This window comes from Oculina patagonica, chromosome 13 (assembly GCF_052425735.1).
Source record: "Oculina patagonica isolate OP01 chromosome 13, crgOcupat, whole genome shotgun sequence".
NCBI lineage: Eukaryota > Metazoa > Cnidaria > Anthozoa > Scleractinia > Oculinidae > Oculina > Oculina patagonica.
Genome location: NC_135770.1, coordinates 26,926,487 through 26,941,912, shown reverse-complemented (window position 1 = coordinate 26,941,912; position 15,426 = coordinate 26,926,487). Strand labels below are relative to the sequence as shown.

Here is a 15,426-nt window from a genome sequence, read left to right as displayed (position 1 = left end):
CTTCTGCATGCATAAAACTATTGTCTGTAGGTATGACGTCACTTCTACATATGTAAAATCTAATGTCTGTAGGTATGACGTAAGAGAAACAGCAAGCAAGAATTAGCTGCGTGCTTATAGCCAATCGAAATCAAGCTGGTGACACCAATGTATAATAATACCATTTATATGCGAGGATCGGGGATAGACTATGGAAGGGTAAAAGGCATCACCAGACCGTTTCATCAACTTTGCTGAGTGATTTTTCACTTTCAGCTAGTTGTTGCAAATAATTTTGGCTTAAAATTCCACGTACTGTACTGCCAATGAAAATTTACATATTTATTCTTCGCACAAAAGATATTTTGTAGAAGGTTTAAAAGTTCACGCGATCTTTTGTGACTGACCAAATAAGGCAAGGAATGACGTAAAAGGCAAGGGCCTGACGTCATATATTTAATCTAACAACAACATGGTAACTGATAGCGAAAATATCTTAAAGTGGTACTATGATCAAAATTTTACCTTCCCTTTTCTCTTCGGTTTTTCAAAGTAATTACATTAAATAGTAACCTTGCCAAATTTTAAGTTCAAATTCGAATTGGAAGACCACTTATTTCACGCGTAAACTTCGGCTTTGGCTTGCCGCCATTACTAGATTCAAAAATGTCCGAGGACCAAATAGAGATCTGGAACTAGTTGGGGCGAGAGCATGCTGACGTCATATGCGCATCAACAAAATGGCTTCTTCGAAGGCTGGAGTGACCGGTCTGGAAAAATATTGGTTTCCTTTTTAATCTGTAGTGATGTAGAAGCCGTATCTACTGCGCAAATGTTTTTTTAAACATACTTCAAGGCATCTCCAGGTCACTTTTGCACAACATAGTGGCAGAAAACATTTCAAGAGGCGAAATTTCGTGACATCTTAACTCGCCCGAACCACGCAAGATGAATAATAGATCGTCTGATAACTTTGAGGGAAACTTGTACTCTTGGAAATGCTTTATAGATATTTCTCCCTGCAACCATTGTGAGGTTAACTTCTTCAACTATCCAAGGGAAGTGAATAGAATAGAACGCTTCGAATTATCTACAGTGAGTTTACTGTATTCGCTCCTTTTTAGAAGCAAAACATTGGGTGAGTGGCGTAATTTACTTCTGTTGCTCAAGCTCTCGTGTTCTAGAATAGTCATTTTTAAATTTATTGTAAATACTTCATGTCAAAAAGGTAATTTTTGGGCAAATCGGCTTGTATGTTCCTGAATTATATCCTGTATTGTACAAATAAACTTAAATAAATTCGCACGAGGCGGTACATTATGTGAAAGTACATACAGAGGATGCAAAGCTTAGCAATATCTTTTTACTGATTATATGTACTGAAAATGTTTCCATTGTAGTCCTCTGTATACACTGTAGTCTTAATAAACTTACCAGCACGTCTTCAGTGTTGGTCACTTGTTTATTTCTGCCATGCAATATAAAACACTACAGTAGGACTGTACTTCATTGTGCACTTATAGTATTCATTAACATTTTTTGAGAAGTAATCTCAGGATAGAACAGTGTTAGCCTGTCTCAGAGACATACATGCTATCCGGATTTTACTCAGTATATCTTTATTATATTTAAGTACAACAGGGGCCATGAGCTATAATTATGACCTGTGCCAATCACTCATGCTGTGTGCAACAGAGCACCGTTGAAATCCTAGCTACCCTTTAGTTTAAGTTTGCAATATATTTATTTTTGGCATGCTCTTTTTGTTCATAAGTTGAGAATGTAGTAGCCAACAATAAATCATGTGAATGTGCCAGAGAACCCCTGAGCTGCTGATCCATCATAATTTCTAACACAAGTACAGTCAAATCTGTACCATAAATAAAAATGTTGTATTGATTGAGGTGAGGTGGCCTAAGTGTAAGTTGTCGGACTCCGGATCAAGCGGTTCAGGTGTGGACTCTTACTGGTGTCATTGTGCTGTGTTCTTGGGCAAGACTACTCTCATGGTGCCTCCTCTCCAAGTGGAGAATGGGAACTGGCAAATTGATGGTGTGACGAGGGCATGCAAGTCTAGTTGCTTGGTGGGCAACTAGACTTGCATGCAGACCTTGCCTTTTTGTAACAAGAGGGCAATTTTGAGGTCACACAGGACCCTTGCAAATTTATTTAAAGAGTATACACGAACTGCGAAGCCAACAACAAATACAGTCAAACCTGTACCATAAATAAAAATGTTGCATAGCAATGGGGTAGTTGTTTTGATTTAAAGGGGTGGTGAATGGTCCTTCAAAAACTGCGGGTCTCGCAAAATTTTAGCCAAATTTCAGGGGTCTCGCCGTCTCGAATTTTTCTTTGACGCCTTCTCGGAGTCTCGATTTCTTTTACAAGGCTAAAAAGGTCTCGGGCTCGCAGAAAAGATATCAGTCCCGCCGTCTCGCAAAGTCTCGCATTAACCATTCGACACCCCTATTTAGGTGCGGTGACCTAATGGTCAGTGCGCAAGCCCAGACCAGTGTCATTACATGTATGTCCTACTTAAACCAAGATATGCTTTGGCCTGATGGGCAAGCAGGCTTGCATGCAGACTTTGCCTTTTTGCATCAAGGAAGCAATTTATTTAGGGTGGTATACGGAGCTGGCTTGTTTACAGTCACGTTAAGTTGACACAAGATTAGTCCCAAAATTGAACTCTCAATTACATACACATACTGCAGATGCACAATGTACTGCCAGTGATATTCTCTAGAAAGAGCCACTGTCATATTGCATATGATACCATAAAAAAATATTTTCTTGAGTAGATGCCAGACCCCGACTCAACGCAGGCTTCATTTAAATGCCGGTTCAAAACTGGAAACGTTTGATCAAGGTCCCAGTGTTTGTTTGAGGTCTAGGTGTTCCTGTTTATGAACTTAAAACTTTATACCCTTAATATTATTTTACTTGTTCCCGTGTTGTGCATATATTGTTTGAGTTATTTTTATCATCAAAAAATCACTGGGTCAAGAGGAAAACAAATGGGTGAAATGAATAAGAAAAACTACTCCTACCCAGTTTTGCTGCTACTTGTGGGACAGTTTCATAACATAATCAGTAAAATAGAGTGAAAGACTCTATACAGCATTCAAATGGTTTTCTTATTTTAAGAAACAGGAATACTGAATGCTGGCTGAAGCTGGATGTCTGAAGTGTTATTACCCATTAAAACACTTAGTTTTAAAAAGGTTTATTACCTGTATTGTTATGTAGTCAAGGAAGGTAAAACTGTATAAAACTCAAGGAACTAAATCCATTGATCACCTGCACCATCTTGTTGACTTTAATTTTTCTGTATAAATTTTACATTATTTCATGTTTATAAAGCTTTTTTCGGAATAAACAGCTGAGATAGATTTTATGCCCATGGCGTGTATGATAGATTACAAGAATGAAAACAACAGTAAAGATCATTTCAATCCTTCGCAAACGGCAATAGCAACCTACATGTATATATATGCAGAGCTCTATTAATTCAAACATTGCAGACATTTTATCCTAACTATTCAATGTCGTTCTCATCATACCATGTATTCAAACCAACGTAGTCCATGAATCGCCGTTCCTCTTCGTTCTTCGAGGCTTCTTCGATTGGACAAGAAGACGGCAGCTTCGTTGTAGGCATACAGCGCCAAAACCTCATCGATCGAATGAAGTATTTGCATACAAACATTGCCCTTTAGACCGACGTCAAACGGCTTTAAATTCTCATTATAAGAAACGATACCGCTAAATTGCAATGTCTCTTCGTTGCGGCTCTCTTGGGTTTCGCCACCGGGCAAACTAGACGAAGAATTTGTCGAAGAAATACCTTTTATAACCCTGTTAATTCTCAGTATATTCTCTCTTGGAACACTCGAAGCTCGAAGCGACGATGCGCATATGACGTCACGGACCAACTCATGCGTAAATCCGCTTTTCAGTACAGTCGCTGGCTCACTTTAGACGTCCGAGTAATGGCGGACGGGTTTTCCACGATTTTCGGCAAGCTATTTCAAGGCTTATATTGCTCGCAACGTTCTAAATTCTAGCGCGCTAGTTAAATATAGACTTATTGAAAAAATTGACTTTAGAAAAAGACGAAAAGAAAAACAAAAATTTTGGTCATAGTAGCACTTTAATCTTTTGAGATGCCATTGGCCTTTACAAAGGTTGTATAAAATCTCGCCATTTCCTTTCAGTGGTAGTTTTATGTTATCCAAAATATTTGCGTTTTCCAAATTCTGCCAAGCGCAACGAAAATAGCGTATCATTGCAGTGATAATGAAGTGATATTTTCCTGTTTTGACAGTTGCTAGGGTAGTTAATATAGTTATTGACCGCAGTCACGCAATATGAACCATTCATTTGCATTTTCTCTTTGTAAACTTTGTAGTCTTCGACGCAGAAAATAACTGTGACAATTAAACATTCCGTGCGGGATTACACAGCGAAAACAGTCTTGTTTTACATCAGTACTGCAAAGAGAGTTTTCGTCGACGTACCCCGTTTGTAAAATGTGAGAAAGGTGAGGACATTTTGCCGTAATCCCGTGACAGTAAGCAACTTTACTATGATAAATGTTTGGCTGAATTTTACTAGCAATCGCCACAAAAACTTGCCATCCGTCTCTCAGAAAACACTGCTTGTGTAGCGCTGAGAAGTAATTTAGATCGCGTTTTATTATCAGTAATTATTCACAATTATTTTTTTTGCAGTAAAAATCAGATAACAACAGCCATGACTAGGGTAAGCCCAACAAGTGCCGATGCAGAAGGGCCATCGAAAGGGATCAAGTACATCATTTTCTTCGTCAATGTACTTTTCTGGTTTCTCAGTATTCTTATCCTTGGGGTTGGCATATTTGTCATGGTAGAAAAACGCGACGTTTACAGCAAACTGACTGATTTGTATTACGACCCGGCTGTCATATTTGTGGTACTCGGCGGTCTGATGTTTATTATAACATTCACCGGTTGTATAGGCGCTCTGCGAGAAAATACTTGCCTCTTGGCCTTCTACGCAGGGATTATCACCGTACTGCTTATTCTGGAGGTTGTTTGTGGCATTGTTGGTTTCGTAAACAGCGGCAAACTGGAGGAAAAAGTCGATGAGAAGCTACGAAATGCCATCGTGTTTTACCGAGATCCGAAGAAGCCCGATCTTCACTTCCTGATCGACTCGGCGCAAGCAGAGTTGGGTTGTTGTGGATCCCGAGCTCACACCGACTGGGAAGCGAATCTCTACTTCAACTGCTCAGCTCTCCAGTCTGTTTCTGCCTGCGGGGTTCCTTTCTCTTGTTGCAAGACGGACGAGCTACGCACGAATAGACAGTGTGGGTTTGGAGTTGATAAGTTGAACGCGACCGCTCGTCAGGAACGCATCAATGTAGAAGGCTGCCTTACCGTCTCGGTTCAGTGGTTCAAAGATAACTTAGCTCTGATCGGCGGCCTGTCGTTTGGCATAGTTATACTGCAGATATTAACCGTGTGTCTGGCATCCATGTTCAGAAGACAAATTCTTGATCTGAAAGAGCGTTGAATAGCCACTGATATGAAAAAATGATTGTGCTAAACAATTTTAGCCTGGGTTGACGAAAATGGTGTGTTAAGTTTTTATTTATTTTTTTTTTTCAGCGGTTTCAGTGTACGAGAAACTTTCTAGTTCCAAATGTACTCTTATCAAACTGTGTAAAATAGGTTATTTAATTTTATTTTATTTTATCGTTAATCCTCAGTAATTCTAGCAGTAGGCTTGGGAGTGGATTAATAAGCCGGTAATGTGAATATTATTCATTTTTGAGGTTGCCAGTTTTTGCAATTTACCTTATCATTTTCAAGTACAGGATACTCGAGGATAAAAGATACAAACAAATTTATTGGGCTTATTTGATAACTAAATCCAGCTTGATAAATAGGTAGCTTGTTGTGTTATTCTCCTGCGGTCCCAACCTAAACCTCAATCGTACAGATAATCTATTTAATGTCCTTAATGCGGAAACCAGCTCGAGTAAGCACCGATACGTGACGACCTTTGTTCACTACTTTTCATAGATTTATTTTTTATTTAATATGTACCAGCGAACTACAAACTTCTATACCAGCATACAATAAAATGGAGCTAAAAGTTTTATTTTATTTTCCTTATTACACACACTGTAATCTTTCGCCAAATTGCTTCGCAACGCATAAATGATTTATTTTATGTCATATTATGTTCAGGGTGGTAAAAGGGCTTATGCCTGACGCGTGATTGGAGCAAAAATTAGCGCGCGACACGTGAAAACAGCTCAAATCTGGCCAAGATCCTTGATTTGCCAGTCCAGTATGGCGCGCGATCTGCTTATTTTGCAAACCGTGATTCCGATTTCGCTAAAGAAACGTTTCTGAAATACGTAAGTAAATAACTGTTCATACTCATAAATCAATTTACAAAAGTAAGCCAGAACTTGACAAAAGAAACGAAGAAACAAGAATTCAAAGATTGATCTTGCACGGAGGTTCTCAGTTCTGGCCCTTTTTAGGCATTTAATTCGCACTGCGAGCTCTCTGAGAGATCAAATAAGATAAGCTAAGATTACTTTTTTTATACACGGTTTTTCCATCAGTCAATTAAGTTACTGGACTGTCTACCTATCTAACTAACTACAAAAATTTAATAACAACAAATTCAAATAACCAAAAAAAAAAGTCTGCTTTTCATGGAGGCCGTGTCTAAAATTTACTTAAAATTTTGGCCTATTAATATATCGGAAATGGCCTATTAATTCCTGCTAAGGCTATTGAAAGGTAAATACCACGCAAATAACTAATCCGTTAAAGCTCATTTTCTAAAAAAATACTTTTTTTATTCCGATATACAGTGTATTAATATTCTAACTTGGCTCCGAGGCTTGGGGGAATAAAACAAAGGAAATGATTTATTCACTCCTGAACCTCGACGTGATATCTTTTGTTTTATTCCCCCAAGCCTCGGAGCCAGGTTAGAATTTTAATATATCGGAAATGGCCTATTAATTAGGTGGTTCGTGAAATGGTGCAAACAATATACTTGACGTCCCCCCCCCCCCCCCTAACTACCCTGTATAAATTAGGTTCAACAAACTGATATTCAACCATGAGCCGTGTATCGTGTGATAAACAAAAACCATGGCAACGATTGTTAGCTATTCCCTGGAATCTCCAAATACAAAACAAAACCACAATTAACTAAACAAAACTTCGTTTCTTTTTATTTCGCGTTCGTGTACATTACAAACTTTGTTAATGTACAAGGTATATAGGACTAATTATCACACATCCCATGTACAGCGGCAGATCTTGTACAAAACTAACATTTACCATTCAAGTCAGTTCTGTATTTTAACCTCTTTTTCTCTTAACTTTTTACGGTCTCTGTGTATTGACGGTAGAATCAGTCACAAACATGGCTTATAGACCGATATATTAGTAAATAAGACTCCGTGTCTGCGAAGCCATGAGCCATATCAGTCGTTCTAATATCAGCGTATTGCACGATAACGCCATGGCTTATTACACGCCAACCTTTCCAAGTGACTGGTCTGTCTTGGGATTAGCTGTAATGGCCTGCACTGCGACTATGGCCTCGTTGATCCTGGTCTGAAGTTCTCTTAACTCCGTTACATGTAATAAGCGGATTATCTTGGCGGCCTCGTTTACTGCTGAGTCTGAAATGAAGAATACACACCAGAATGTTAAATGATGTAGAGCCTATATGCCCTTCGCTCTCTTTGGGACGCGCGGATCGAACGGTTCGGGTTCGAGCCCAGGGGGGGTACTCGGGATTTTAAGTGACGGGGATGATCGAAGGATTTTTTTGGGTTCGAAATTTTCGATTCCGGGATTTTTTTGGGTAGGAAAATTTGGCAAGTAGTTTTTTGATTTAAGCAGGGATGTTTTTGGGTATTTAAAACAATCTGAACATTCGTGGTAGTGCTTTGGCTGCGTTTTTCTGTGAATAAAGTACAAACAAACGTGCTTTGCTGTTGATTTTTGAGGGGTTAATTTTTGATCTAGGGATTTTTTTGGGTTATGTTGGAAGCCCTCGGGATTTTTTTGGGTCTTGAATTTTGCCCCCATTCGATCATCCCCGTCATTTGAAATCCCGAGTACCCCCCTGGGGGTTCGAGCCCTGACCCCGGGACATAGTAAGAAATATATTTGTATTACAACCCTCCAAAAAGGCACCACTTTCAGGCAGAGGCTCCCCTTAAGTCCACTATTGGGATTATCACCCCCCTGTCCCTACCCCTCCAGGCTGAAAAAGGTGTTAAAACCAGCTAAGCTGCACTGAATGATTGTATTTTAGTAATGTAAGTAACTGTCCCGTAAGTAGTGTAAGTAATCTTTTTGTAAGTAGTCTTTTTTTTCTGTAAGTAATGTAAGTAACTGTATCAATTGATTTGTAAATAAGCTTTTTCCTTTTTGTGTGTTGCAATTAAAAAAAAAATAATTAAAAAAAAAAGCTAAGCTTCCCTTAGGGGCTAAACAAAGCTCTACCAACGTGAGCCAACAACAGTGACTGCTGCTGATACACAATCATACCTCCTGTGTCGAATCCTAAGTCAACTTTGTGAAGAGGAATAACATCAGTTTTCTTATCCTATGAAAAAAATTATTAATAGTTTACTCAGAGTCTGTAAGAAAAGGATTGCTTTAATTTGCAACAGAATCCTTGTTTACAACAAAACAATATTAATAGAGTTATTAAGTACTTACAGATGTTTTGTCAGCCTTGGAAGTAACAGATGACAATTTCCCTTCAATGAGTGAACGGATAGCCTGTCATTAAAAAAAGACATAGTTTACAAGAAAAATGTAAGTCATTAACAGTTCTTTAAACTCTCCTATCCATGCAAAAATGACTAGTTATTTAACTCATAATTTTATAAGTTAATTTGTTAGGTGACAAGAACCATCAACAAACTCAATCCACATAATTTTAAGGCACATGGCCAGAATCAAAGATGGGTGACAATCGTGGGAGCTCGATAGTACTCTCGCCACTGCTGCATCCCCAATAAAAAATTTAGATCCTTTTGTGGGTGGACAACAGACAAAGCCAGGGTGATGTTTTAAATACATGAGCACTACAATTTCACTTCAGCGAAAAATTAAAAGCAAAACACCTCGGCCTTACCTGTAATAAAACAAAGTGATCAGGATGTTCTGGTAAACTGAGTAGTCTTGAAAGAGACGCCACACCTGCCTTTAGGTCTGGATTGTCCACTGCAGTAATACAATCATTTTTACAAATATTATTAATTTTATGGTGTAAAAAACTGATTATTATCTCTATCAATCTCCTCCAAAAAATTAATGCAGCCATCTATTTTGAGTATGATTTCTAGAATTAGCTCAACAGTATATAAAGTAACTTGATTGTAGAAATGTTTGGGATCATGGGTGGTTCAATCTAGAACAGTGATGCAGAAAAACCTCGAGAACAGGACTTACAGTAATGGTAATCATGGTGGAGAAGAAGAATATTGTACATCAACATATGGCAAAGACAAATTGTATAGAGTATAAAAGTACACCTGCAGGCTGGATTTCTTTTATTTAGCAAACATCTAGTTGTAATAAACTGCAGTTGTTAAATTAACTTTTCCTCCAGTCGAATGATGCAAATTCTTTACACATATCTAAGTACAAACTTGTGCAAGTTTTACAAATAAACAAATTGAGGTCCTTGTGACGTCAATATTTGTTGCCATGGTAATGTCATTTGAGGTCAAATATACCCTATTTTGGACCTTTTGAGGCTAATAACTCAAAAACTACTCGGCGAAAGTTCTTGTCTTTGATATATTTTTATCTAACCGACAAAATGTACATTTTAAATCTGTAGGCAGGATTTGGAGTTACATTATTTTTTCATAAATTTAAGGTGGCTCTGAGCCCCACCTACAGAATTTTTTTCAAAAATTGTTAGATTGTTTGTTTTGTCCATTAGACAAAAATATATGAAAAACAAAAACTTTCACCGTCTAGTTTTTAAGATTTTAGGCTCAAAAAGTCAAATCTTTGACCACTTTGGACGTTACTATGGCAACAATTTTTAATGTCACGGTGACTTAAATTTGTTCATTGGTTAATAAACCTTTACAAAGTTGAACTAAAAGTTTAACCTCAACGTTATTAGTGTAGATGTAATAGAATGCCAAAGATGGGAATATATAAACCATTACGAGCCACCTTAAACATCGCATACATCTGTCAATAAAGTTATTAATACAGTATACACAAAAGAACCAAAGATGGTACCTGTCAGATTAATTAGACTGTCATCAAGTGAGCTCTCCCTTGGACCCTCGGCCTGTTCTGTTTTATCAGTTTGCCCCATGCTGTTGTACTTTTCAGCTTCATACAAAATAAATTTACAATCATATGTAGTTCAATATTTTACTGCAGAGACCCAAGCCTGTAAACATGCATGGTTTTGCTACAGACTCATTAGATATCTGGATTATGAACACTCAAGCGGACTCCATTCGCACAAACCTTTTTTTCTAAAATACGCCCTTATCATGCATATGACATTATGTATATCTCTTTCACACTTCTATTTTTGTATATAAATCTTTATGTCAATTTTTTTTCACATTTCACACTTGATAATGATGACTTGAAGCCGCCAAAATGTCAAGTTACTTTTTTATCTTTAATTTTCTTGTTGAAGTTGATTAATAATGACATAGTTATCATATCATTCACTTTGAGATGAAAATAATTTCTCACTTTAAATTTATTTTAAACACTAAGTTAACAAATTTGAATTTGGTGGTAAAATTTTAAAATGCGCAATTTACTGCAAACAAAGTGAAAGAATAAGAACATAAGGAGAAAAGAACTGCAATAATATTGTTGGGAATAAAAACAAAACAAACCATTTTCAGCATATTCAACTCTCACAGCATGTGCCAATAACCAGTCCACCACACTGACTTTCTGCGATACATCCACCGGACATTTCAGATCATCCAAATACTGGAATACAAATGCATCGAATAAGATTAGAGAAACCATTTTTTAAGCCCTAACTGTACAGAATTTGGTGGTACAGTTGAACCTCTCCTTAGGAAAATCACTTCGAAGCATTGCTTCAGACCATGTGGAGACAGCTGATGACATATTACACCACGTTAGATTGCTTGCGGTTAGCTCTTATAATGGGGTTGGGATTTCTATCCAAAAAAATCACGGTCCTGGCAGCTGGTCGTCGGTGGCATAGTGGGGATGAATCTCGCTTGGTAAACCGACGACCCGGGTTCGATTCTTCTTGGTGTCAACTTTTTTTAACTTAAAAAAAGGTTTTAAAAGTGTGATGTTTACTTCATGTATGAAAAAACAAGAAATCTCACATGGTCAGAAGCAATGCTTGGTAATGCTTTCCTCTCCTTGGGGCCCCCTTTATGATATGGACATCTCCCTGTTACAGATAGTTCACTTGGTCCAAAACAGACCAAACGTCATATAAACTCTACCTCTGTAATACAGTCACCTCCATAATACCGTAACGGTAATTCCTCCCTGCCACTTTGGTGTCCGTATTAAAGAGGTTCGACTGTACATGTATGTCAAAGCAACTTGTATCTGGACCTTGAGTAAATGCTTTGTACTCTCTTCTTATGACCTTTCTACTCAAGATAATGCATTGATATCGTAAAATTCCAAAAAATAGCTCTCCCTTCCCCCTCCAAAAATAAGCCCTCCCAAACATAAGCTGGCCCATTCAGGAGTTTAGAGATTTAGTTCTAGCTCTTTAACACAGATACCGTAGAATTCCAGTTATAAGCCCTGGGCTAATACAACTTCGTAAGGGGTTTTGGGTGGGCTTATAAGCAGAGGGGCTTATATCCGGGAGGGCTTATAAGCGGAATGAAAAAATTGTTTCGAAAAGAGCCACGGGAGTGTTGATCGAAATACGTTTCTAAGTTAAAAACGCATAATAAAGCAACCTTTAGCCCTGTCAGAAATGTCATCCGGTAGAGGGGGGCTTATATCCGGGGGGCTTATAATCGGATGTATTTTTTGTTTCCAGGTAGATGGGCCTACAACCGGGGGGGCTTATAACCGGAATTTTACGGTAGAACTTTCCCAGTTATAAACCCCTGTTGTAAGGCTTGTAATGTCATATTTTAGAGAATGACCAAAACAACTAGACTTGTGTTGGTTTTGTGTACTTTCTTTGTATTGGGTGATTTTTACAGGAGTCATGTGATTTTTAATTAATTATGCAATCGGATGTGACTTGAGGTCAATTTTGAAAAATCACACCTTCATGTAATATGAGAAGCCCTGACAACTGTAATTGTATCCACCCCAGAAGGAAGTGCCCCTAAGAAAGTGACAGGGGTCAGACAAGATTCTGGCACCTTTTGGGGTGGTGAATGTACCTTCAAAAATGCGTGTCTCGCAAAATTTTAGCCAAATTTCAGGGGTCTAGTCGTCTCGAATTTCTTTGACGCCTTCTTGGAGTCTGGATTTCTTTGGACATTGGAAATGTTGTTTTGTAAAAAGAGCACCCCCACCTTTTTCCGGGGTCTGGATGATCACCCCCCCCCCCCAACCTTATCTGAAGGTCTGGATCCACCACTGCTTATCACATTATGAGGAGGGTGATAACTGTGTTATCTTTACACCAGAGGGGTAGGGAAATTCCCTATCATTTATAATATTTAATAGCCATGTTGGCCAGGCAACCATATTTTCTTTTTAGTAAACTTGCCTTTCTAAATGTTTTAAGCCACTCGCTACTTTTTACGTCTCTGAGTTCTGCACGGTCCTCTATTTTATACCATCGTATCTTTTGATCTTCCAGCCATACAACAAGGTTTCTAAATTCGTCTTCATCTGCATTTGTAGAACAGAAGGCCTTGTTATAGGTCTCGTGTACCTCAGCTTTCACTACACGTGGAATTTATGAAAGGAAAGCACACTTAAATTACTTACTGTGCACATCAAAACTTTCAGGATGATGATGTCCTAGAGCTTTAAGTTTCCTTCGATACATCCTTAAATAAATATAAATCCGAATTTTCTTACATTTGTAAAATCTGCGACACGATTCGCTTTGGAACCTGGAAAGTTTGAAAAGATTGGGGAGATCCGAGAGGGACTTGGCCGAGAAAAGATCGCGGGCTCACCCAAGATTCAAAATGGCGGACGGACAAGAAGAACATTGTGTGCGTAAAGTTAATTGCTAATTTACCGTTGTTTTGGGAATTTAGACGAGTGTTTGTAAACCAAATGACGAGCTTGAGTGTAGATTTCAATCATAAGTTAAAGGATGGTACATTTGTGGAGATATTTATTTCATCGCGGTGTCAATGGTTGCCGCTCCAGTTGCACTCATCAGAGAGGATTAGATCGTCTGTTGAAGCTTAGTTATGGTTGCGGGAGTGTTTGTAGAAACGTCCACACGGACAGGACCACATCGTCGGAATTTTGGTTCGATCTGGATAAACTGGAAACAATGAACCGTCGAGAACTGCAACAGTTGTGCAAGAAATGTGGTGTAAAGGCAAACAGCAAGAACTCGACGCTAATAAAAGACTTGAAGGAATTCCACAACCACCATCTTACGGATTCATCTTCGATTCTTCACTACCCTTTCATATCCCAAACTAAGGATTCACCTGCTAACTCTTCATCGTTTGTCCCAAGTAAAGGAAACAAGAAGTCGTTTCTTGCAAATGGATTAAAACTCGATAAAAACCTTAGCCTGTTCAGCTCTGTGGAGTCACCTAGTCAATGGATAAGTGGCGAGGTGGACAAGCTCAATAAGACGGTAAAATCAAAAGGAATTATTAGCAAAACTGTTGGAGAGTACAAAGGTATTACAGATGAAACACAACAAGGAGACTTACCACTTAGTAAAGAAATGTATTTAGCAAAACAAGTTAGTGTTTCTACAATATTAAATAGCACATCAAACAGGCTTTTCATGATCAGTCGTTGGCAAAAACAACAGATAGAAAGTATGGGAAAAGAGAAATATACTGAGTATAAAAATGCATTGGCAACTAGTGGGCGCAAGTTCCACTCATGTGTAAATGACATTTTGCAAGGCGAGGCAGACCAAAGTGGACATTTTCCAGAAATTGTTTCAGGCTTCATCAAAAGTGTCTCCAAGACAGGTATTCTAAAGCTTCTCACCAAAGACAAAGTGTTAGCCACTGAGGAGAATGTAACACACTCATCTATTGGCTACTCTGGGACTTTTGACGGTCTAGCCATTTACAATGGAGTGCCCTGTGTAATCGAGTGGAAAACATCACAAAAACCCAGACCAACACTGGAGACTTGCTATGATGCTCCATTGCAAGTCGTGGCTTATGCCGGAGCTATTAATTCTTATCCTGTAATGAGGATTCCTGTGACAAATTGTATGATCGTCATTGCTCATCAGGACGGCTCTGAGGCAGATGTTCATTGGATGGACTTGGATACGTGTGAGAAATTCTGGAAACGCTGGTTAATCAAAGTTTTAGACTACAAGGAAAAAACTGAAGGTGGTTAAAACAATGATATTGTTATTTATTTATTGTTTATATTGTCTACAAGTGGGAAGTTACCTACTTGATTGTAAAATTTTCCAAGAAAAGAATAAATTTAAATTATGAATACATGAAAGGTTTACATTCCCATGCTGTTTTTTGGGCATATTTGTTGGTTTCTCCACTGGTAAGGATTGAAGTTCGTAGATGACTCAGCCAGGCTGCAGCCCCCCCCCCCCCCCCCCCCCCCCCCCCAAATTTTGGGCAACTCAGATTTTTTGGGCAGCAAGAGAAATTTGGGCAAAGCCAGTTTTTAAAGAAGATGTTTATAGATGAAGTTTTTAAAGAAATCAGTTTTTATATTATTTTTCGAAGAGACAAATATTTTACATTTTAACTTGAAGTGGGCGTGGTAAAGCCAGTTAAATTCACACGAGACAGTGGTTGCCTAGCACATGATGAGTTTCTGTTTGTTAGTGAAGGGCATCATATGCCTATAGGTGGTTTTCACTGTCACGCCGCGAAACAATAAATCCAAAACTATTGAGTCAAACAAATCAAGAATAATACAGGTTGTAGAAAACTATTATATAAACTACCTGTCCAAGTTTCAGGTCTGTTCGTCCGTACTCGACTTTTCCGTCATATTGTTTCTCGCAAATTTAGAGAGCACAGTGGACCGCCTGTTGGAACCCAAGCAGTTGGGCTCCAACATGGCGGCGGTCAATGAAAACATCTGGCATTAAATATTGCTACAAAAAGCGATCGGATCACCCTCATGAACAAGTTAACATTCACATAAACACTTCGCGCTAAACCTCAACTGTTCAGAGTGTTACAATGCAAGATAAGGCATTTTTTTAGAAAACGTGACAGCCTTCTGGCGGCCATCTTTGATCTCCTGTGGT

General features: G+C 38.5%; 2 protein-coding genes and 1 pseudogene across 3 annotated transcripts; 2 read left to right on the top strand and 1 right to left on the bottom strand.

Annotated features, from left to right (window-relative positions):
* Nucleotides 1-4,188: 4,188 nt before the first annotated feature.
* Nucleotides 4,189-6,129, top strand: LOC144634810 (tetraspanin-33 pseudogene; annotated as a pseudogene). The gene is made up of 2 exons (XR_013567270.1): nucleotides 4,189-4,525; nucleotides 4,716-6,129. The product of XR_013567270.1 is annotated as a tetraspanin-33 pseudogene (transcript).
* Nucleotides 6,130-7,201: 1,072 nt separating this feature from the next.
* Nucleotides 7,202-13,115, bottom strand: LOC144634493 (RNA transcription, translation and transport factor protein-like). The gene is made up of 8 exons (XM_078493451.1): nucleotides 12,972-13,115; nucleotides 12,748-12,872; nucleotides 10,907-11,006; nucleotides 10,284-10,379; nucleotides 9,157-9,245; nucleotides 8,736-8,798; nucleotides 8,562-8,619; nucleotides 7,202-7,684 (listed from the first exon to the last, which is right to left on the bottom strand). Exons 1-8 carry the CDS (start codon nucleotides 13,030-13,032, stop codon nucleotides 7,530-7,532), a joined length of 747 nt encoding a protein of 248 aa, XP_078349577.1. The 5' UTR covers nucleotides 13,033-13,115; the 3' UTR covers nucleotides 7,202-7,529.
* A 53-nt stretch (nucleotides 13,116-13,168) lies between these two features.
* LOC144634492 (mitochondrial genome maintenance exonuclease 1-like) lies at nucleotides 13,169-14,617 on the top strand. Its single transcript, XM_078493450.1, has one exon. The coding sequence runs from the start codon at nucleotides 13,309-13,311 to the stop codon at nucleotides 14,539-14,541; it is 1,233 nt and encodes a 410-aa protein (XP_078349576.1). The 5' UTR covers nucleotides 13,169-13,308; the 3' UTR covers nucleotides 14,542-14,617.
* Nucleotides 14,618-15,426: the final 809 nt, after the last annotated feature.